Here is a 20342-nt window from a genome sequence, read left to right as displayed (position 1 = left end):
CCGGGGCTGCGTGTGCCCTGCGTCCTGGGAGCCCCACACCAGCCCACTGCACCCTGTGCTTCCCTTCGGCCTGGGAGCCTGGTCAGGGGCTGCAGAGCTCCGTCCTGCCTGTCTCTTTAAGGATCTCACGTCCCGACCTCTGTCCTTGAATCCACTTCCCTGGACCATGTCCTCACCCCCATAGTCAGATGGGACGACAAAGAAGGTGCCTGCCTGCTCCTCTCCTGCTCTTGCTCCAAGCCCCTCTGGCTTCCTGCCCCCACCCATCCCTCCTCGACCCTCAGCAACCCTACCGCTGGAGTGGGGGGCTCGGCTTTTTGTCCCCCAGCTGTATGTTCATCCCAGTCTTTCCACTTAGAAGCCACGTGTGGCCTTGGGTGTGACTGAACAGCTCCATGCCTCTGTTTTCAGAATCTGTAAAATGGGGATTAAGTAGGAAGGGGTTTGACCTAATGCCTGATGTAGGATGGAGAAGACAATGGCACCCTACTCCAGCACTCTTGCCTGGAAAATCCCATGGACGGAGGAGCCTGGTGGGCTACAGTCCATGGGGTCGCGAAGAGTCGGACATGACTGAGCAACTTCACTTTCACTTTTCACTTTCATTCATTGGAGAAGGAAATGGCAACCCACTCCAGTGTTCTTGCCTGGAGAATCCCAGGGACGGGGGAGCCTGGTGGGCTGCCGTCTATGGGGTCGCACAGAGTCGGACATGACTGAAGCGACTTCGCAGCAACAGCTGACGTACGGTGTCAGTGAAAGTCACTCAGTCGTGTCCAACTCTCTGTGACCACACCGACTGTAGCCCACCAGGCTCCTCTGTCCAAGGGATTCTCCAGGCCAGAATACTGGAGTGGGTTGCTGTTCCCTTTTCCAGGAGGTCTGCCCAAGCCAGGGCCTGAAGCGGGGTCCCCTGCGTTGCAGGCGGGCGCTGTACCGTCTGAGCCAGCAGTCACTGAGCTAGTTGCTACTGCGACTGATGCCAGCTTGTCTTCATGAAGCGCCGTCCCCCACTCTGCTCTGTGGCAGATACTGACCCTGGCATGGGGACCCCGAGATGAGGACACCAGCCGTCCCTCCCGGAAGGGCGCCATCTGATGGGGGAGAGAGGGGCCAGTCCAAGCACACGGTGATGCGGGACCTGTGGTTTAGAGACTCGCGCCCAAGTGGGCTCCCATGTCCTGCCCGAGAGACCCTCAGGGCCCTGGAAGCATCGCGCCCCAGAGGTGGCCAGAGCAGGCCTCGGTGGGCAGTGCCCACGCCGCCTCCGTGGGGGGCGAGGTGGCAGGTCCGCCCCCGTCCAGCGGCCCTTCCCCTTGTCGTGGAGGTGCTCTCCTGGTTGTGGGCCCCCCGGGACTCCAGCACAGCATCCAGCTGAGACCCTGGCTGGTGGAACGCACCCGCAGCGCCGGCCTCCCCGCAGACTGACCGGCGGAGGACCGTTCTGGAAGAATGCTGGCAGTTGTTGACAATGGTTGGCTCAGTCGCTGGGGTCGGGGGTGGTGGGGAGGCTGTGGTGTTTGTCTGCTGTTTGTTTCTAACCAGCTGCATCGCTGCATTCATAATTTAAGAAGAAAACGGAAAGAATCTGAACAAACAGGGACCCGTCCCCTCCCCTCCCCCATGCTGTCCTGGCATCTGGGTGCTGGCTTCCTGACTCAGAAGGCTTTATCCAGAGCACCCTTCTCCCCCCACACCCCGCCCCGCCTGTCCCCGCTGGGTGCAGAGCGGGGCCCTTCTGTGGCCTGAGCGCCCACCGCACTGGGGCTTGTCACCGGCCGGCCTCTCCTCCGAGGACAGGGAGGTGGTCCTCAAGGCCGCGCACGCACCCCTTCCAGCAAGCATTCCCTGCTTGCCCGCTGGGCCTGGCCCGCTGCCCCTGGGGGCACAGTAGGTGTCCAGGCGCTGTCAGGGCGATTAACCAGGGATGGTCCCACCCCCACCGTGGCTGCTGGCGTCTTGCCCGGGCAGGTGCGCCCGCTGCACGGGGATAGGGTGGGCGGCGGCCCGCAGACCGCCCCTGCGGGTCCCTGGGCGGGTCCCGGGAGCGCGGGCTGGGGCGTCGGGCAGGCGCGGGAGGAGGCCGTTCGCCCGCCCTTCCGCCCGCGCCGCTGGGGGCCGCCCGCGGGCCGCGCCGGCCAGAGCGCGCCGTGCGCCCCGGGCCCCGCGCCGGCACACGCTCGGCTGCCGCGGCGGCGAGGAGAGCGGCGGCGGCGGGGCCGGGCGGGCGGCAGGAATGCGGAACCGGCGCGCGGGCTGAGCCGCCCAGGATGGCGCAGGGGCGGCGGCAGCGGGCGGCCTGCGTGGGGCCCTAGTGCGGCGGAGCGGGCGCTCCCCACCCGGCGTCGCGGCCATGGCCAAGGAGCGGCGGAAGGCCGTGCTCGAGCTGCTGCAGCGGCCGGGGAACGCGCGCTGCGCCGACTGCGGCGCCCCGGGTAGGTGCGGGCCGGCTGGGCGCGCCGGGGTGCTGTGGGCCCGCGTGGGTGCGGGCCTGGGCGGCTGAGGCCCGGGCCGGGTGCCGGCCTGGATGCCAGCCCTGGGCCGGGGAGGGGTGCTGCGGCGCCCGCAGGGCTGGGGGGCGCGGGCCGCGGAGCCTGGCTCCCACTCGGGTGGGGCGCGGGCCTGGATCCCGCCAGCCCCCGGCCCCCGGCTCTGTCGCCGCCTCCCCTCCCCCAGGCTGCGTGTCTTGTCACCCGCCGGCAGCCGCCGCCTTGCGAAACCTGGGGCTCCGCAAAGAAAGAGGAAATCGCGCCGGGAGACCGGCGGCAGGGAGGGGATGGGTGAGCGGGGCCGAGGCTCCTCCGCGGGGATGGAGGGTCCGCTGGCGCCCCCACCTGCGGTGACGTCATGGCCCCTGTCTGCAGCCGCCCTCCGCCCTCCGGCCCTGCGCTGGGAGCGGGGGAGGAAGCACCTGCCACGGCCACGTGGACCCGCTGGGAAAGGGGTCGCGGGGCCCCCTCCCCCCCAAGCCTCGCTGCCCTGGCAGGTGGCCAGTTCAGGTGGGGCCCTGGGCAGGTGCCGTCTCCCAGCGGGCATCTCCTGGACTTCGCTCCTGGGTGGTGCCTGCTCTGGGGTGATTTCCTAGTCGCTGGAGCCCTGGGGCTAGTGTTCAGGGATTGGCAGGAAGAGAAAAGGCTTTGCTCTCAGGCCCCGGGGACCCTGCTAGTGAGCTGGTCGCCCCTGGCGGGTCGTGGCTGCAGTGGGGGTGGGGCAGGAACAGCCAGGGCAGCCCCCGGCCTGCAGGGAGACACTGGGTGCTCCCTGGGGCGCCTAGCCTGAGCCCCTCAGAGCAAGCTGAACAGCGTGGAGTGGCTGATCCCCCAGAGAGGGAGGTGGGGACATGGACTCTGGACACCGGCCAAACAGGACCCACTGCCCGGCTCTTGGCCACTGCTCGCCCACTGGGCTGGGAGGGGTCTCTTCCCTCCTGCCCCCTCCAGGTGCTGGGAATCTGCTGGGAGAGGATGCGCTGGGCTGGAGCAGCCCCGAGGGGAAGCAGTGGCAGGCTTCTCTGGAGACAGGCGGGCTGAGGGCCTTCCCCACGGCCTCCCTCCGAGCCGGCTGCCCAGGGCCTGCGGCTGTGCGCTGAGGCTGCATGGCCACCGCCTGCTGCTGCTGCCCGCCTGGCCACCCCACCTCTCTCTCCCGGGTCTGTGTTCCCACTTGTCAGGAGGGTGAGCCGTGCCAGGGAGTGGTCTGGGGAGGAAGGCAGTCCGCACCGTCTCCTGCCAGGCCTGGTCTGAGGGGCCGGGCCATGGGGCCAGCCTGCCCAGAGGAGATTCTTGGGACACCGAGCCTCCCTGGCAGGAGGGAGAAGGGGCCTCCTTGGCGTGGTGGTCCTACAGCCGCTGCGCCCGCCCACCCACTCGGCCAGGGGCACTCTGCCCCCACCCCGCGGGCATAGGCACTCGGGAGGGCCGGTGCCCGGTGCTGGGCCACACCTCTGCCCTTCAGACTCGGTCCAGGACCTCAGATCTTCGCCTCGTCTGTTCAGCAGCCTGAGGAGCAGCCAGGATGTGGGCCCCGGTTTTACAGCTGGGGACACCAAGGCCTGGAGACCTGGAGCTGACTCAGTGGCGTGGGGCCTCAGGGGTGACTGCTGTTTGGGTGCCCGGCCCCCTGGCCTGTGTCACGCCTGCCGTGTCTCTGTTGCAGCCCCACGACTCTGTCCGTGGTTGGGGCCGCCCTGGGGGGCTGCTGTGGCCTCCTGTCCCCGCTGCGGCCAGCTGGCCGACTGGAGCCCTTCCTGGCTCTGAAGGGGGCCCAGGGGAGGACAGCGCCCTACCGTGGCTGGTGCTCCTGCTTGTCTCCGCCGCAGCCCACCCAGAGCGGCGCCTCGGGGCGGGGGTCCCCAGGGCCTCGGCCCCCCAACCGCCAGGCGTGGGGCTGTGGGGATAGATTTGGGCAGGTTGCCACGCGAGGGCTGCTGGCAGGGAGGCCGTCTGGGGGTGGTTGCAGCCCCCAGACCCTCCAGTTGTCTGCCCTAGAGTGGGCGCTGCTGCCCTTGAACACAGGGCCTGGTCTGAGGCTCCTGCAGGCGCTTCTCACTGCAGGCCTGCCTGGGGGGTCTCCGTCCCAGAGGTAGGGGGTGCTGCACTTCTTTCCTCCGGGTCACCCGCCTCGTTGGTCACCTGCCAGGTGACCGCCTGGCCTCCCATAGGCAGGAAGGGCGAGGCCTCCACGTGTTCCCTGGTCTGAGGTGTGGGTGATCCTCCTGTGGGGCTTTGATGCCTGTCACCTGGACCACCAGGTGAAACCAGTTTTGACTGGTGACGTCTGGGCTTGTCAAGGAGCGCTTTCTGGGACTGCGGTGCGACGGTGGTGTGGAGACCCTGCTAGGGGCCCGGGGCTGGGGGCCGGGCCTCACCGCTCAGCCGGGACTGGGGTGTCTGCCTGCCAGACCTCAGAACAGGAGGTCCGCGCTCCACCCCAGGGGGCTTCAAGGCAGAGGTGACTTTTCAGACGTTGCTGTGAAGCGGGGCAGGAGCGCCCAGGCTGGGAGGGGCTCTGCAATGTGGCTTAATTTGGGAGAGGGTCCCCTGAGAGTGTGGCAGGCAGGGGGCTGCTGAGAAGTGGGCTGGGCAGTTGTCCCCGCTCCCTGGAGGCGCAGCTCGCTTGGGCTTTAGGTCGCTATTTTTTTCATCGTGGTGAAATACACGTAAAAGCCACGCTTTCCACTGTGTGCAGCCGCCACTCAGCGGCATTAAGTGCATCCACATTGTGGATGCCACGTCACCACCGTCCGTCTCTCAGTGCGTCTTGCGAGCTCTTTGCATCTTGCAGAACAGAGACCTGTCCAGGTAAACACTGCCTCCCTCCTCTCCCCAGCCCGCAGCCTTCCCTTGCTGTCTGTGGACTCGACCCAGACGAGTAGGATCACACAGGATCCGTCCTCCTGCGTCTGGTGTATTTCACTGAACACAGCATCCTCAGCGCTCACCCTGTTGTGTCTGGAGGCACGGTTTCCCGCCTCCTTTAAACAGTTGACACGTCACTGGCTGCGACATCACATTAGTCTCAGGTATAAACACAGCGGTTTGATGCTTGTGCATGCCGGGAAATGGCCACCACAGGAAGTCTAGTTAGCACCCCTCATGCAGGGTCTCTTCCTCGTGACGAGGACTTTTAAGATCTGCTCTCTCAGCAGCTTGCAGGTGTCCGCAGGCCTCGTTGACTCTGTAACTGGAAGTTGGTACTTTCTGACCCCTCTTCACGCAGCCCCACCTCTGACAACCTGTTCTCTCTCTCTGTGAGTGTGGGGTTTGGGGTTTTGCTTTTTAGATTGCGCATGTTAATACAACATTTGTCTTTCTCTGTCTGGTTTATTTTACTCAGCATAATGCCCTCAGGATCCATCCATGTGGTCACGAGTGGCAAGGTCTCCTTTTTGACGGCTGAGTAGTACCCATGTGTGGCACGTCTCTATCCAGTCATCCATATCTTTGCTGTGGTAGATGGTGGTGTAGTAAACACGGGGATGGAGATATCTTTATGAATGCATTTTTGTTTCCCTCAGTAAAATATCTGGAGGTGAAGTTACTAGATTGTAAGGAAGCCCTATGTCTAACTTTCTGAGGCGCCTCCGCCCTGCTTTCTGCCTGCTGCTGCTGCTGCTGCTGCTGCTGCCAAGTCGCTTCAGTCGTGTCCGACTCCGTGCGACCGCATAGACGGCAGCCCACCAGGCTCCCCCGTCCCTGGGATTCTCCAGGCGAGAACACTGGAGTGGGTGCCATTGCCTTCTCCGGCTTTCTGCCTGTGTGCCGCACAGATGTGCCCTTACACCCACTGCGGCCTTGCATCCTTGTCTTTGCAGGCTTGTTATTTCCCGTCTTGTTCTTGACGGCTCTTCTCACGGGTGTGAGCTGACACCTCGCTGTGGAGTTGACCTGCGCTTCCCTGGTGCTTAGTGCTGTGGGTGCCTCCACACACCACGGCATCTGCATGTCTTTGGAACAGCATCTCCTCAGAGGCTTCGCCCACTTTTCAATTGAAGTGTTGAGTCTTTTGTTTTTGGCTTGCTATCACATGAGTTCTTTGTGTATTTTTGGATGTATTTAGACCCATTGTTAGGTACATGATTTACAAATATTTTCTCCCACGGATTGCCTCTTTATTCTGTTGATGGTCTTGCCATGCAGGAGCCTTTAGTCCCACTTGTTTATTTTTGCTTTTCTGCCTTTGCTTTTGGTGTCAGACCCCAGACTCATCGCCAGGACTGGCGTCAGGGAGCTCGCTGCCTGAGCTCCTCTAGGAGTTCTGTGGCTCCAGGCCTTGCACTCACGTCTTCAGTCCATTCTGAGTTGATTTTGTAAGACAGTGGTCCCCGTTCATTCTTTTGCATGTGGATGTCCAGTTTTCCGGTTTACTGAAAACACCGTCCAATTTCCTTTGTACAGTCTTGGTTCCTTTGTTGTAACTTAATTGACCACATAGATGTGGGCTGATTTCTAAGCTCTCTGTTCTGTTCCATTGATGTGTATGTCTGTTTTTATGCCAATACTATACGTTTTTGCTATTCTCTTGATTACGATAGCTTTGTAACAGTTTGAAATCAGGAACTGTGATGCCTCCAGCTTTGTTCCTCTTTCTCAAGTTTGCTTTGGCTGTTTGGACTTCGAGGTTCATAAACATGTTAGGATGGTTTGTTTTGTGGTGCCATTGGAGTTTTGACAGGGGTTTCTGTAGATACCTCCTCTGACACTGTGGATGGCTTTGGGGAGTGTGGACGTTCTCACAACGTCAGTCCTCCCCATGCTGAGCCCGGCGCGTCACCATCCGTCTGTGTCTCTGGCTTTGGGGAGTGTGGACGTTCTAACGTCCGTCCTCCCCGTGCTGAGCGCGGCGTGTCTCCATCCGCCTGTGTCTCCGGTCTCTGGCGTCAGTGTCTTGCAGCTCTCAGTGTGCATGGCTTTCGCCTCCTTGCCTAAATCTGTCCCTAGGTGTTTTACTCTCTTTGATACAATTGTAAACGTGCTGTTATCTTACTTTCTCTGATGTTCTTACTTGCTTTGTTTTTGGCTGTGCTGGGTGCTTGTTGCCGCCTGGGCTTTTCTCTAGTTGTGGCGAGCGGGCTCTGTGTCCAGTGGCCGAGTGTGGGCTTCTCGTTGCAGCGGCCTCTCTTGCTGCAGAGCAGGCTCCGGGGCACTTGGGCCTCAGCGGCGGTGGCTCCTGGGCTCTAGAGCACAGGCTCAGGGTGTGTGGCACAGGCTTGGTCCCTGCGTGGCGCGCGGGGTCTCTCCGGGTCACGGCTTGCACTTGTTCCCCTGTGTTGGCAGGTGGAGTCTTTACCGCTGAGCCACCAGGGAAGCCTCTAATCGTCTGTGTGGTGGTGGTGGTGGTGTTTTAGTATAAAGAAACACAATGAATTGTTGTATATTGATTTGTATCCTGCAACTTTACTGAACTCATGTAATAGTTCTAACAGTCTCTCCATGGAGTCTTAGTCTTCCACGTCTTATGTATTGTCATCTGCAAACAGCGACAGTTTTACTTTTTCCTTTCTTGTTTGGGTACCATTTATTTATTTTTCTCGCCTGTTTGCGCTGGCTAAGAGTGCCAATACTTTGTTGGAAAACAGTGGCAAGACTGGGCACCCTCGCCTCGTCCCTGGTCGTAGAGGACAAGCTCTCAGCCTTCACTGTTGGCTATGATGTCAGCGGAGGCTCGTCACGGCCTTTGCTATGTTGGCATGCACACCCTCTGTACTCACTTTGTTGAGAGCTTTTATCATAAATGGATGTTGAATCTTGTCAAATGCATTTTCTACACCTGTTGAGATGATCATGATTTTTATTCTTCATTTGGTGTATCACATTGATTCTTTTGCTTCCCTGGTGGCTCCGTTGGTAAAGAATCTGCCTGCAATGCAGGAGACAGAGGAGACTCGTGTTCGATCCCTGGGTCAGGAAGATTCCCGGAGGATAAAATGGCTAACCCACTCCAGTATTCTTGACTGGAAAACCCCATGGACAGAGGAGCCTGGCAGGCTACAGTCCATGGGGTCTCAAAGAGTCAGACACGACTCAGCGACTGACCCACTGTTGATTGGTTTGGGAATATTGAACCGTCTTTGCATCCCTTGTGAGAGCTGGACCATAAAGAAAGCTGAGCGCTGAAGAATTGATGCTTTTGAAGTGTGGTGTTGGAGAAGACTCTTGAGAGTCACTTGGACTGCAAGGAGATCCAACCAGTCCATCCTAAAGGAAATCATTCCTGAATATTCATTGGAAGGACTGATGCTGAAGCTGAAACTTCAATGCTTTGGCCACCTGATGCAAAGAGCTGTCTCACTGGAAAAGACCCTGATGCTGGGAAAGGTTGAAGGCAGAAGGAGAAGGGGATGACAGAGGATGAGATGGTTGGATGGCATCACCTATGCGATGGACATGAGTTTTAGCAAGCCCTGGGCGTTGGTGACAGACAGGGAAGCCTGGCGTGTTGCACTCCATGAGGTCACAAAAAGTCAGACATGGCGGAGTGACTGAACTGAATTTGCATCCCTAGAATAAATCTCAACTGATGATGGTATATGATCCTTCTAATGCATTGTTGAGTTTAGTTTGATAACAGTTTGTTGAGGATTTTGTATCAGGGATTTTGGCCTGTGATTTCCTTTTAGTGTATCTTTATACAGAAAACCAGGTATCCTTATGTGATTTTGGTATCAGGGTAATGCTGGCCTTGTACAGTGAGTTTCAAAGTGTTCCCTCCTGTTTCTGGAGGAGTTTGAGAAGGACTGGTATTAGTTATTTTTTCAGTGTTTGGAAGAGTTCACCAGTGAGGCTGTCTGTCTTGCACTTTGGGTTGTTGGGAGGTTTTTGATTATGAACTCAGTATCCTCACTAGTTACTGGCCTGCTCAGATTTCCTGTTTCTTCATGATTCAGTCTTGGAAAGCTGCATATTTCTAGGAAATAATCAGTTTCTTCCAAGTCGTCCAATTTCTTGATTTCTAGTCTCATGCCACTGTGGTTAGAAAAGACGCTTGATGCGATCTCAGCCTTCTCAGATTGGCCTTGTTTTCTGGCCTAATGTGCGACTGACCCTGGGGAATGCCCGTGTGCGCCGGGGAGGACGTGCTTTGTGTGGCTTCTGGATGGAACTTCCTACGCGTGTCCACAGCCTCATGTGTTGGCCAAAGCCGGAGTTTCCTGACTGGTTTTCTGTCTGGATAATCTAACCACTGGTGAACGTGGGGTTTAACGTCCCCCCTCTTACTGTGCTGCTGTCTTTTTCTCCCTTTACGTCTGTTAACATTTGCTTTACATTTTTGGGTGTTGCTAGGTTGGGTACCTCAGTTCAGTTCGGTTGCTCAGTCGTGTCCAACTCTTTGCGACCCCATGGACTGCAGCACGCCATCACCAGCTGCCCATCACCAGCTCCCGGAGCTTGCTCAGACTCATGTCCATCGAGTCGGTGATGCCATCCAGCCGTCTCCTTTGGGGACCTAAATATTTGTAAATATTTGCATCGTCTTGTTGGGTCGACCTCTTCATGTGACGCCCTGCTTCGTCTCTTACTGCAATGCTTGTCTCACAGCCTTTGTTTCCTGAGTATTTCTTCCTAAGCACAGCATCCCAGCTTTCTTAGATTTCCATTTCCTTCCCTCTTGAGGTCAGATCGTTCTCCGTTGTACGGATGGACCGTTTACCTGTGCGTTCTATCGATGGACACTTAGGCTGCTCCCACGTTCCGGCCGTTGTGGACAAAGCTGCGGTCAACGTGGGTGAGCAGACGTCTCAGGAGTCTGCTTTCGGTTCTTCTGGATTCACTCAGAAGTGGCCTTGCTGGGTCACATGGTTTGTTCTTCTCTCACTCTTTTGAGTAATCTTGTGCTGCTTTCCAGAGTGGCTGTGCCGCGTTCTGTGCCCACCAGCCGCGCACGTGGGTGTGAGTCTCTCCCCGTCCCCGCTGTCTCTTGTTCTGGTTTGGCGGCAGCAATCACCCTCCTGGGCGTGAGGTGCTGTCTCACTGTGGTCCTGATTTGCATGTTCTTAATCATTCATCATGTTGAGGATCTTTTCATGTGCTGACTGGCCATTTATATATCTTCTTTGGAGAAACGTCTTTTTAAATCCTTTGCCCACTTAGAAATTGGATTGTTGTTTTTTCGTTGTTGTTGAGTTTGGGGAGTTCTCTATATATTCTGGACATTAATCCCTTATCAGATATATTATTTGCAAATATTTTCTATGTTTCTGTGGTTTGGCTTTTTACTTGGTAGATAGTATATTTTGATGCACAAAATTTAAAATATTTTTGTGAGGGAATTCCATGGCAGGCCAGTGGTTAGGACTGAGTGCTCTCACTGCTGAGGCCACGGTCCAGGCCCTAGTCAGGGAACTAGGATTCCACAAAGCCGTATGGATGACCAGAAAAAAGCTCTTCTAATTTTCATGAAATCCAGTTTGCTTATTTTTTTTTTTCTTGCGTTTGTCCTTTGGTGTCATATCCAAGAAAGCATTTTCAAACCCAATGTCATGAAGGTGGCCTCCCGTGTTTTCTTCTCAGAGTTTTGTTGTGTTCGGCCTCACATTTAGGTCCCTGATGGGTTTTGAGTTGATTTTTGCATGTGGTGTGAGTCAGGGTCCGACTCTAATCCGCACGTGATAGCTGACATTCCGGCACTGTTTCTTGGACAGACAGTTTTTCCCATTGATCTTGGCACCTTTGTCAAAAAATGATTTGACCATATATGTGAGGGTTTATTTCTGGGCTCTCTGTTCTGTTGGTCTCTGCCTATTTTTATGCCAATATGTTTTATGATTTGATTACTGTAGCTTTGGAGGTCCCTTCAGATTGCATATGAATTTTAGGATGGGTTTTTCTATTTCTGAAAAAAAAATATTTTTGGAATTTTGATAAATATCGCATTGACGTTTTAGATCGTTTTGGGTAATGTTGGCATTTTAACAACATGAAGTTTCCAATCCATGGACATATGATGTGTTTCCTTTTATTTATTTCTTCTTTAAATTCTTTCAGGACTGTTACATTGTACAAGTCTTTCTCCTCCTTGGTTAAGAAAATTCTTAAGTACTTTATTCTTTTTGATGCAAATGTAAATGGCGTTATTTTTGTAGTTTCCTTTTACAGTTGTTATATGTAGATGTATAGTGTGTGTGTATATATACATATGTGTGTATACAGTCAGTTGATTTCTTGCGTGTTAACTTTGAATCCTTTGCTTAATTCATTTCCTAGTCTTTGCGGCTTTTCAGTGGGTCTTTGTATCTGCCTATTATCAGGTCGTTCCGCTGGCGAATGACATAGCTCCACTTTCGCTTCTTCCTTTCCAGCTTGGATGACTCGCACTTCTTTTTCTTGCCTGATTCCTCTGGCCAGAGCTCCCAGCGCTCTGCTGAGCATGGTGGTGCAGTTCGCACTCTGGTTTCTTTGTGCGTCTCGTGTGTTTTGTGGAACACCAGCCATTTGAATCTAATAACATGGAGACTCTGGGGTGGGTAGCCACTGCTGGGCTCAGAGCTAGTGATGGAGCTCAGTGGAGCTCGGTGGGGCTGAGCTCAGTGGAGCCGATGCCATTGATGTGCAGACTGCCCCTCGAAGCTGTGAGGCTTCCGCAGGCTCCGGAGCTCAGGACCAGTTCTGTCGTCCGAATCTGCCAGCGCCATGGTTCTCCAGGTGGAGAGACTCCGGGTGCTCCCTGCCCCACCAGCTTCCCAGAATCTTGCCCAGGACGGGCCCTCCACCGCGGCTGTCCAGGACAGTGTGTAGGCCTGGAGGTGGCCAGCAGGCTGCCAGCCTCGCCTGGCCCACAGCAGCCCCACCCAGAGCCAGGGGCCGGCTGGGGCTGACCTTGGATCCGCCCCAGAGCTGGCGCTGCCCTGCCCGTGTGTGAGTGTTGGGGTGCCTTGCCCTGCGCCTCGCTTGAGCTCTGCAGTCTCGTGGGGCTGGCAGGTGGGCAGGTGGCCCCCTGCAGAGGCCAGATGGGCTGCGGGTGTGGCGGCCCCTCCTTCCTGGAGGTCAGGGAAGATGCCGGCGATTGGAATGTGGAGGACGAGCTTTCAGACTGTCGGAGGCCATGTCGACGCTGCTGCACGGAGCGGGCGGCGGCTCTGGGGACAGCGGGGGAGCTTGGGGTCACCTCAGCTAAGGGCCAGCCTGGGGTGGGTTCAGTGGGGAGCGGCCTGAGCCGTGTTGGGGGGCCTGGGGGAGGGGAGCTGGAGGACACTGTGAGCCCTGGGCATGCCTCATGGGGACCCAGCCAGCAGAGCATTCGAGGGGCCACGGGGAGGGGGGCCCCACTGTTACGGAGGGGCAACTCGGGGTCACCAGTTGGTGGGGCCTGGGACGGTGGGAGCTGCCCTGTGGAGGGAGCAGGCCCCCCCGCTGTGACCAGGATCCCCAGAGGAGGCAGCGCTGGAGGCGCTTTAGTCGTGGGGGGGCAGCTCTGATGGAGGGCCGGATGCCCCCGCCTGTGTGCGGCCCCAGGACCCTGGCACAGGCCTTGGTGAGAGTGGGCGGCATTGGGCGATGGGGGGCCATGCAGTCTTGGCCAGGCGGTGGTCAGCACAGGGCCCCCAGGTGGGGGTGAGCGGCCTCAGGGACAGGAGCGTGTGGGTGCAGCCGGGCCTGGGGCGCTCACTGGGGGAGGCTGTTGCTGTAGTGTGGCCTGCGGACAGGTGGTACCGTGGCTGCCAGGGTCCCCTGGTCACGCGGGCGCAGCTCCTCTGGAAGCAGGAACCCGCCGGGCCCCGCAAGCCTCGCTTGTTGCCGGGGGAAGCGGAGAGGCCATGTGTCCAGCGCCAGGATGCGGGCTCGGAGGTGCCCACGGTGTAGGAGGGCCTCCGCGGGGCAGGGTGGCAGGCGCGGAGGGTCCCGGCTGGGGAAGCAGGTGGAGGCAGGCCACTGCGGAGTGAGTGGTGGGGAGGGGCCGTCAAAGCCTGGAGACGCTGGGAAGCCTGAAGAGCTGGGTGTGCCGGCAGCTCGGGTGTGGGCAGAAGGGCCGGGAGGGGCTGCGGGAAGAGGGGGAGCCGTCCGGGTGCTGGGGACGCGGGCGGCGACCGGGCGCTGGGCGGGCTGGCAGCGGACTGGACTGGAGACGCCTGGCACTCATGGAGGTTCTGGAGCAGAGAGGGCAGGGGTGGGGGCAGAAGAACCAGCCGAAGCTGCTTCCCTGTTCGCTCTCCTTCACCTTTGCTGAGGCGACACTCACGTGAGGCAGAGCTGACCATGGGAAGAGAAGAATTCACGGCCTTTAGAACGTTCCCTGGTTGCGTGACCACCGCCTGCGTTGAGCTCAGATCTTAGAGCCAAGAGGCCAGATGAGAAGCTGGAGGGCCCCTGGTGGGGTGTGCGTAGCCTGTGGAGGACTGTGGGCAGGGGACCCGCGGCGGTGCCTGGTCCAGGAGGGCTGGGCTTGGCGCCAGGGAGGCGAGGAGGCCCTCGGGCTCGAGAGGGGCTCTGACCACTGGGTCTGGCTGCTGCTGGGCGTGATCCGAGAGAGAAGGGAGTGGGGCCCAGGCGGGGAGGCCATGCCAGGCCCGGGTGCTTGCCTCTCCGGGGACTGGGCGGGAGGAGAGAACGTGTGGCCACAGACAGGCACTGAGCGCCTTCTGTATGCAGCGCCACCTTTAGTGACAGAGCACCACCCACCCAGAGCTCGGACTCCAGCGGGAGGTGAGGGTGGACACCCCAGCGGTGCTGGATGCGTGGGGGGCAGCTCAGCAGGGGGCGCCTGCGATGGGCGTGGGCAGTGGGCCCCGAGGCCGGCGCCCATCCCCCTCCTTGGTACCCCTTGGGCCTCTGCCCAGAGCTCAGCCCTCCCCGCTGCAGCCTGCGGCCTTGCCGGGACCCCCCGCGGGCTCGGCAAGGGGCACACCTGCTCCTCCCGCCTCAGCCCCAGGACATGTCTCACCTGCCCTGGAAGAGCCAGGGAGCTGAGTCACGCGGAGTGTCCTAGAAGGCAGGGCAGGTGGGGCAGCTGGGGGGCAGGAGAGGCGGGTGCGGAGCTGGTGGCCTGGGGCAGAGTCTGCCTGGCCCACAGGTCTGGTCACCCCCGTGCAGGAGCCCGGAGAAGCGCAGGGCAGCCCTCACCCCTCTGCCACGGGGCCCTGCGCTCCACCAACGCTGGCCGTTCCCTTGGCCAGAGCTGCTGACCCACGGCCTCTGCTGGGGACACAGGTCCTGGCGGCTGAGTCCAGGCTGTTGGGAAGGGGGTCCCCGCATTCTGGGTACACAGAGGGGCAGGGCAGCCCCTTTCCCTTGGGGCCGGGCCGGCGCGTGCCCCCATAGTACAGCTGGGCCCAGCGTGGGGCCCTCTCCTGCCCGGCGCCCTCCGCCCTGGGGCCCTGGGCTCAGGGTGAGGCTCTCGCAGACGCGCACACCCCAGCTCTCACGCCTCTCCTGGTGCTGGTGCGGGGGGCGCCTGACCGGCTCTCCTGCTCGGCGCCCTCCTTCCTGGGGCCCTGGGGGCACAACTGGCCCCCAGGAGCCAAAGGTCTCCCCTCCCCTAACCACCCCCGCCCCCCGCCTGGGGCTTTTGGCCGCAGGGTGGGCATCGAGCCCCCCCAGGAGACTGTGCTGAGAGGCTGCTTCCAGGAGGAGGGAAGGGCTGGGCGAGTGACTTGCTGATCTGCTGAAGCACAGACGCCCAGACGGACCGGAAGTGGTCATCAGTTATCCCCAGAGGGGCTGCAGGGTGCCGGCTCCCCTGAATAGCCTCACACCCGCTCAGCCCCACTTCCTGTTCTTGTGGCTTTGGAGGGCTGGGGCAGTCACTCTTCTGACCCCTGAGGCCTTAGACTGCTGGTCAGAGTCACCCCCAGAATTCTACCCCCAGGGTCTGAACCCTTCTTTAAATCACTTGATTGGAGTGCCTTCCTGGGCCCTCCAGGGACGCCCTGCTGCCGCCTGGAGGATTTGAAGCCGTTTGCAGGGCAGAGGGCAGACAGGCATGCACCCGGCCGGTGGGTGACTCGAGTGCCCATGCTGCAGGCCCCGGGGCAGGGGTGGCCGGTGCCTTTTCGCCCAGAGGTGGGGGCACACGGAGGGGCACTCCCGCGGGCGGACTGCGTGCTCCACAGGCTGCAGTGTGGAGGCTTCCGGCCGAGACGTCCCTGCCTCCAACTTACTCGAAACCATCTCCCTGCCCCGGTGCTGCCCAGGCAGGAGGAGGCAGGAGCCGTCTGCTCCCGAGATGAGGACAGGCTTCCTTGCGGCCTGGCCGCTGGGCGGGGGCCCCTGTGGACGCCGGCTAGTATAGCCTCCCGGCACCTGCCCGCTCTGAACCAGGAAGGTGTTTCTGGGAGACCTGGGCCAGCCGCCCTCTGCTGCGTGACCTCAGGCCCTGCTTACAGCTCCCTGGGCTTTGCTCCCTCATCCTGTGGAGCTGGGCTGACGGCGAGGCTGCAGCCTGGCAACGTGGCCAGTCGTGGCCAGTGAGGGTGAGGAGGCTGCAGACCCCAGGACCCCAGCGGCTGGCTCTGCGTCCCAAGTGGGTGTGAGGGTCTGGGGGAGGTTGGAACGTGCCTGCGGGTGCTCCTCCAGGCCCGGCCACTGGATGCCCACCCGGGAGGACGCAGGAGCCGCTGGCCCTTCAGGCTCGACCTTTCTGCTTCTCTGTTGGGACGGGGCTGGGGTTGTTGACACACAAACAGCACCTGCCTTGGGTGTGATAGTCAGAGGGTCAAGGGAGCCCTTCTGAGTGTGGAAGAAGTGGCCACTGCCACCCCAAAAGGCCGTCACCCCGGAAGGCTCTGGGGCGGGTGTGATGGAGCTGCAGGGCCGTGAGTTCTGCTGGGCCGGGTCCCAGAGGGAGGCCAGGGCGGGCGCCCGGGAGGGAGCCGTGGCCCTCGCCCTGCCCTGTGCCCAGGCCCCCACCTCGTCCCGGCCGGTGCACGAGGGTTCCTGCTCAGAGGACGTGGGCTCCCCGCGAGGGCCCCAGTGCGCCTCGCCCGCGGGCCTGCTGGCTTCCATCCTGGCTTCCTCATTTCCTGCAGGGGCCGCGCTTTGGCACAGAGGGCGCGCTCCTGGAAGGGTGGGGGGCACGGTGACCGTGCAGGGTGGGCCGGACGCCAGGTGCAGCCTGCTCAGGGCCCTGGGCAGGCGCTTTCCTGGGTCCTTGGCGGCAGCTGGGTGACGCTCGCGGGGAGCGCTCCTGCAGATAGGTGTTCTCTGAGGTCCCACAAGCCTGTGGAGAGCAGTCGCCGGCGGGGCTCTTCTGTCCAGGAGCCTCGGCTCTGGAGGGCATCTGGGGTTCCCTGACAGGCAGTGTCTCTCCCGCTGCTCCCCGGGAGGCTCAGAGCCAGGAGCCTGGCGTTCTTCTCCCTCCCCAAGCCCGCTGTGTCTGGTCCCAGGGTCCCCATGCACGCAGGGGCCGAGGACCTCAGAAGCCTGGTCCTGTCCATGGGCAGGCTCTTGCTGCCAGAGCGCCTTCCCAGGTCGTGGTGGGGGCCGTGGGGTGGGACGTGTCCCTGACGCCCCCTCCCAGCGCCCGTCGGGGGCCAGCGGGTGGTCACAGAGGCCTGGGGGGCACAGGGGCCGTGCCCAGGGCGCCACCCTCCGGCTGGAGAAGCCCCTGGGGTTCCACCCAGAGAACTGACGTGATGTCTGTGGGCCCCGCAGGCAGAGGTGCAGCCGGGGGATGTGGGCAGCGGCCAGGAAGCTGGGGGTGGACAGCGGGTGTGGGGAGGATGGGGCCCCACTCACGGCCCTTCCGAGCTGGCTGAGGCCTTGGGTCCAGGCAGCCCCTGCGCCTGCTCTGCTTGGGACCCGCCGATGTGCAGGGGGGAGGCCAGGGCAGGGCTCTTGGTGGCCTCAGAGAGCCAGACCCTGTCCCTGGGCCGGGCACTCCCCCGCAGCCTGTTGCCCCAGCTGCAGCAGGAGCCTCTTCCCGCAGCCACTGCCGTGTCAGTGGCCAGAGGCCCTTATTAGGGGTCAGGGTTTGGGTGTGCCCAGCCCCCCAGCCCCCAGTGGAGAGTCTGCAGAGGCCAGGACGAGGTCCCTCGTGGAGACACGGCAGTCTTCCTCCTGAGCCTTGTCTGTTCCATGTGCCACGTGCGCTGAGAGTCTGGGGCGGAGCCCTGGCTCCCAGCTTCCAGTCTCTCCCCTGAGGCCCTTGGGGGAGCTAGCATGACGGGGGGGTTCTTGGGACGATGGGGGGCTGGTCCTTTGTGGGGGTGGCCGGGACCCCTGCTTGGGGCCCTCAGACCCCGTGAACTTGGTGTCCCGTCTTCCTATCGCTCCAGTGAGGAAATGAAACCCAGAAAGGAGGGTGGGCGTGCAGGCCTGTGGGCCGTGGTCCAGTGCCCCCGTCTCAGGGGAGACCCCCCCTGACGTCTGGCCTTGTCTTGCAGATCCTGACTGGGCCTCATACACCCTGGGGGTGTTCATCTGTCTGAGCTGCTCTGGGATTCACCGGAACATCCCCCATGTCAGCAAGGTGAAGTCCGTGCGCCTGGACACCTGGGAAGATGTGCAAGTGGAGGTACGGCTGGGCTGGGTGCCGGGGGGTGTGCCCGCTGCCATGGCGGCCTCAGACCCAGCCAGGTGCCGGGGGGTGCCTGCCCACTGCCACGGCAGGCCTGCCCGCTGTCACGGCGGCCTCAGACCCAGCAGGGTGCCTGGGGGGCCTGCCCGCTGCCACGGCGGCCTCAGACCCAGCCGGGTGCCGGGGGCGGGGCCTGCCCGCTGCCACGGCAGCCTCAGACCCAGCCCGCACCCTGGCCCAGGCAGGCCCCTACCTGCCTGGTGCCCTGGGAACCCACATGGGCCCCTTGTTGTCAGGGTTTCATGGGTAACTTACACAGAGTTGCAGAAGGTGACAGAAGTCAAGCCCTTCACCTGCTGTCCACCCACAGAGTCCCGGGCCCACCCCGGCCTCCGTGCCAACTCAGAGTCCGCACGTACCCTAGTGAGGCCGCCCCGGCACGCGGACACACTGCATGGCTGGAAGCACCCCCACCCCAGGGCCAGACAGGAGGGCGAGGCCGCATTGACACAAGCCCGCAGCACGTGCACCTCGTGAGGAGGGAGGGACAGGGAGGTCCCACAGAGGCTGGGCTGGGCTGGGGGTGAGGAGCGAGCGGGGTCTGGGGTGAGGGGCTCCAGCCCCTTCTGCTCTCTGCTCCTCTGCTCCCGTCGCGACCTCGAGGGGCCGGCAGGGCTGGGCCTGCAGGGCGCTGGACCCCCGCCCCGAGTCCTGGGCCAGAGGTCATGAGCCAGCCCGGCCCGGGAGGCCCGGGTGCGGAGAGCCGGGCACAGGGCCCTGGTCTGTGTGTTTTGTTTCATGGTTTTCCCTGAACTTTATTTTTCTATAGCACGTGCTTTAAAGAAGCTTTATTGAAACATGACTCACACGTCACACAACTTGCTCTCTTAAGAGCACTTCAGCGGAGTTGCCCCCATTGTCAGCTTTAGAACATTCCCATCACTTCAGATGGAACCCGGCCCTCCGCTCCACCCCTGCCCCGGGCCTGAGCCCCCGCCCGCGTGCTTCCCCCTTATGAGGCCGGTGACACTCACCGTGCGGCTGGACCCCGGTCATGGCTGCGTGCACAGCTCCGGGAGTGTGGGGGCCCTGCTGAGGCTCGCTGCGGGGTGTCCTTCCCAGACAAGCCCTGGGCCACCGGGGCAGCAAGGTGGCCTCCATTCCTGGAGGGGAAGTCGGAAGGCTCTGACTGTAACTTCAAGGATTCTGCCAGGCTTCCCCTCCTGGCCACGCCCGCAGGCCCTTCCCTGCCCTTCCCCGCCTCAGGGGCCGTTGCAGAACCAGGTGTGACCTCCGGGCTCCGGGCTGGGCCCCTCACCGTCACTGGCATGGGCTGCTTCCTTTGTGGGGGTTTCACAGAGGCGGGTTCGCGGCCCTCAGAGACAGCGAAGACGTTTTTGGGAGGTTGTCCTGACTTTGCTGGTGGTGGTTTTCACGGTGGAAACTTTCAGATTTTGAAGTGATCAAGTTTATCAGCCTTGCCTTTGTGGTTTCAGGGTTTACTGCACACCGAGATAGGCCTGCGTTGCCCTCAGTTATTTTTACTCAGAGCAGCCTGATCTCTTGCTGCTCACACGCCGCACCCCTCACCCTTCTAGTCTACGGTTTGGTGGTTTTCATGAATTCTCAGGGCTGTGTGACCACCGCCATGATCTAATTTGAGAAGGTTTTCATATCCTCAAATGAGCCCGCACCCACTGGGGCCCCTGCCGGCCCCCGTCCCGGCCCCGCCGAGAGAGAGGCCCTGCCTCCCCGCGGCGGGCCTGTCTGCTCTGGGTGCTTCGTGCCGGTGGGTTCACCGTGTGGTTCCAGGCCCCCTCCCTCCTCTCGCTGAGCATCGATTTCTAGACTCATCCCTGCTATCGGGGTGTCAGCACTTGACTTCTTGTCACCGCGAGGTCACGCGGTTGCGTGGGGGCCACCGCTTGTCCGCCCCTCACCAGCTGCACGCCTGTCTTGTTTTCCCAGGCCTTCTGAGCAGCGGGGTTCACGGCAGGTCTGTGCCCTCAGCTCTGGGAGGGCGCGGCGCTGCCAGGCCTCGGGGTGACCGCCTGATTTCTGAGGGTCGGCGGGCTCTGCGCACCACAGCGCCCCGGCCCGCCGGCAGCTCGCGAGGACTGCAGCCCCTCCGCGTCTCGGTCTGGCCTCAGCCCTCCTCGGGGCGTGCGGGCGTGTCCTCATGGTGTCGGCCCCCCTGCCTGGGGATGAGTGACGCTGAGCGCTGCTCCGTGTGCTTCTTGGCCAGCTGTGTATCTTCTTTGGGGCAATGTTCATTCAGATCCTTTCCCACTTTAAAAATGGGTTGTCTTTTGATTACTGAGTCAGGAGATGTTATCACTAAGCTTTAGATTCTGGACACAAAATCGCTTTCAGGTTTAGTGTTTGCAAGTAAT

The 20342-nt window shown here is 61.0% G+C and overlaps 1 protein-coding gene across 17 annotated transcripts in view; it reads left to right on the top strand.

The window, feature by feature from the left end:
• The first annotated feature begins 1808 nt into the window (after positions 1–1808).
• The window catches only part of ADAP1 (ArfGAP with dual PH domains 1), a 35003-nt gene continuing 16469 nt past the window's right edge, over positions 1809–20342 (top strand). For 4 of the 17 annotated variants that reach the window (XM_025275094.3, XM_025275098.3, XM_025275096.3 and 1 more), the window contains exons 1-2: positions 2980–2999; positions 17816–17946. Coding sequence is in view for 4 of the 17 variants with exons in the window: in XM_025275100.3 (XP_025130885.2) it covers positions 2354–2435; positions 17816–17946 (213 nt within the window). In the remaining 13 variants the exon portion in view is untranslated. Of the gene's footprint in view, positions 1972–2181; positions 2436–2978; positions 3000–3502; positions 3650–4802; positions 4951–5095; positions 5301–5500; positions 5522–5613; positions 5750–13650; positions 13675–17815; positions 17947–20342 lie in introns of those variants that run through there. The other 13 variants (XM_025275099.3, XM_025275097.3, XM_044936101.2 and 10 more) reach the window with 12 other exon arrangements.

Source organism: Bubalus bubalis, chromosome 24 (assembly GCF_019923935.1).
Source record: "Bubalus bubalis isolate 160015118507 breed Murrah chromosome 24, NDDB_SH_1, whole genome shotgun sequence".
Classification (NCBI taxonomy): domain Eukaryota; kingdom Metazoa; phylum Chordata; class Mammalia; order Artiodactyla; family Bovidae; genus Bubalus; species Bubalus bubalis.
This window is presented reverse-complemented; position numbering and strand designations above follow the sequence as displayed.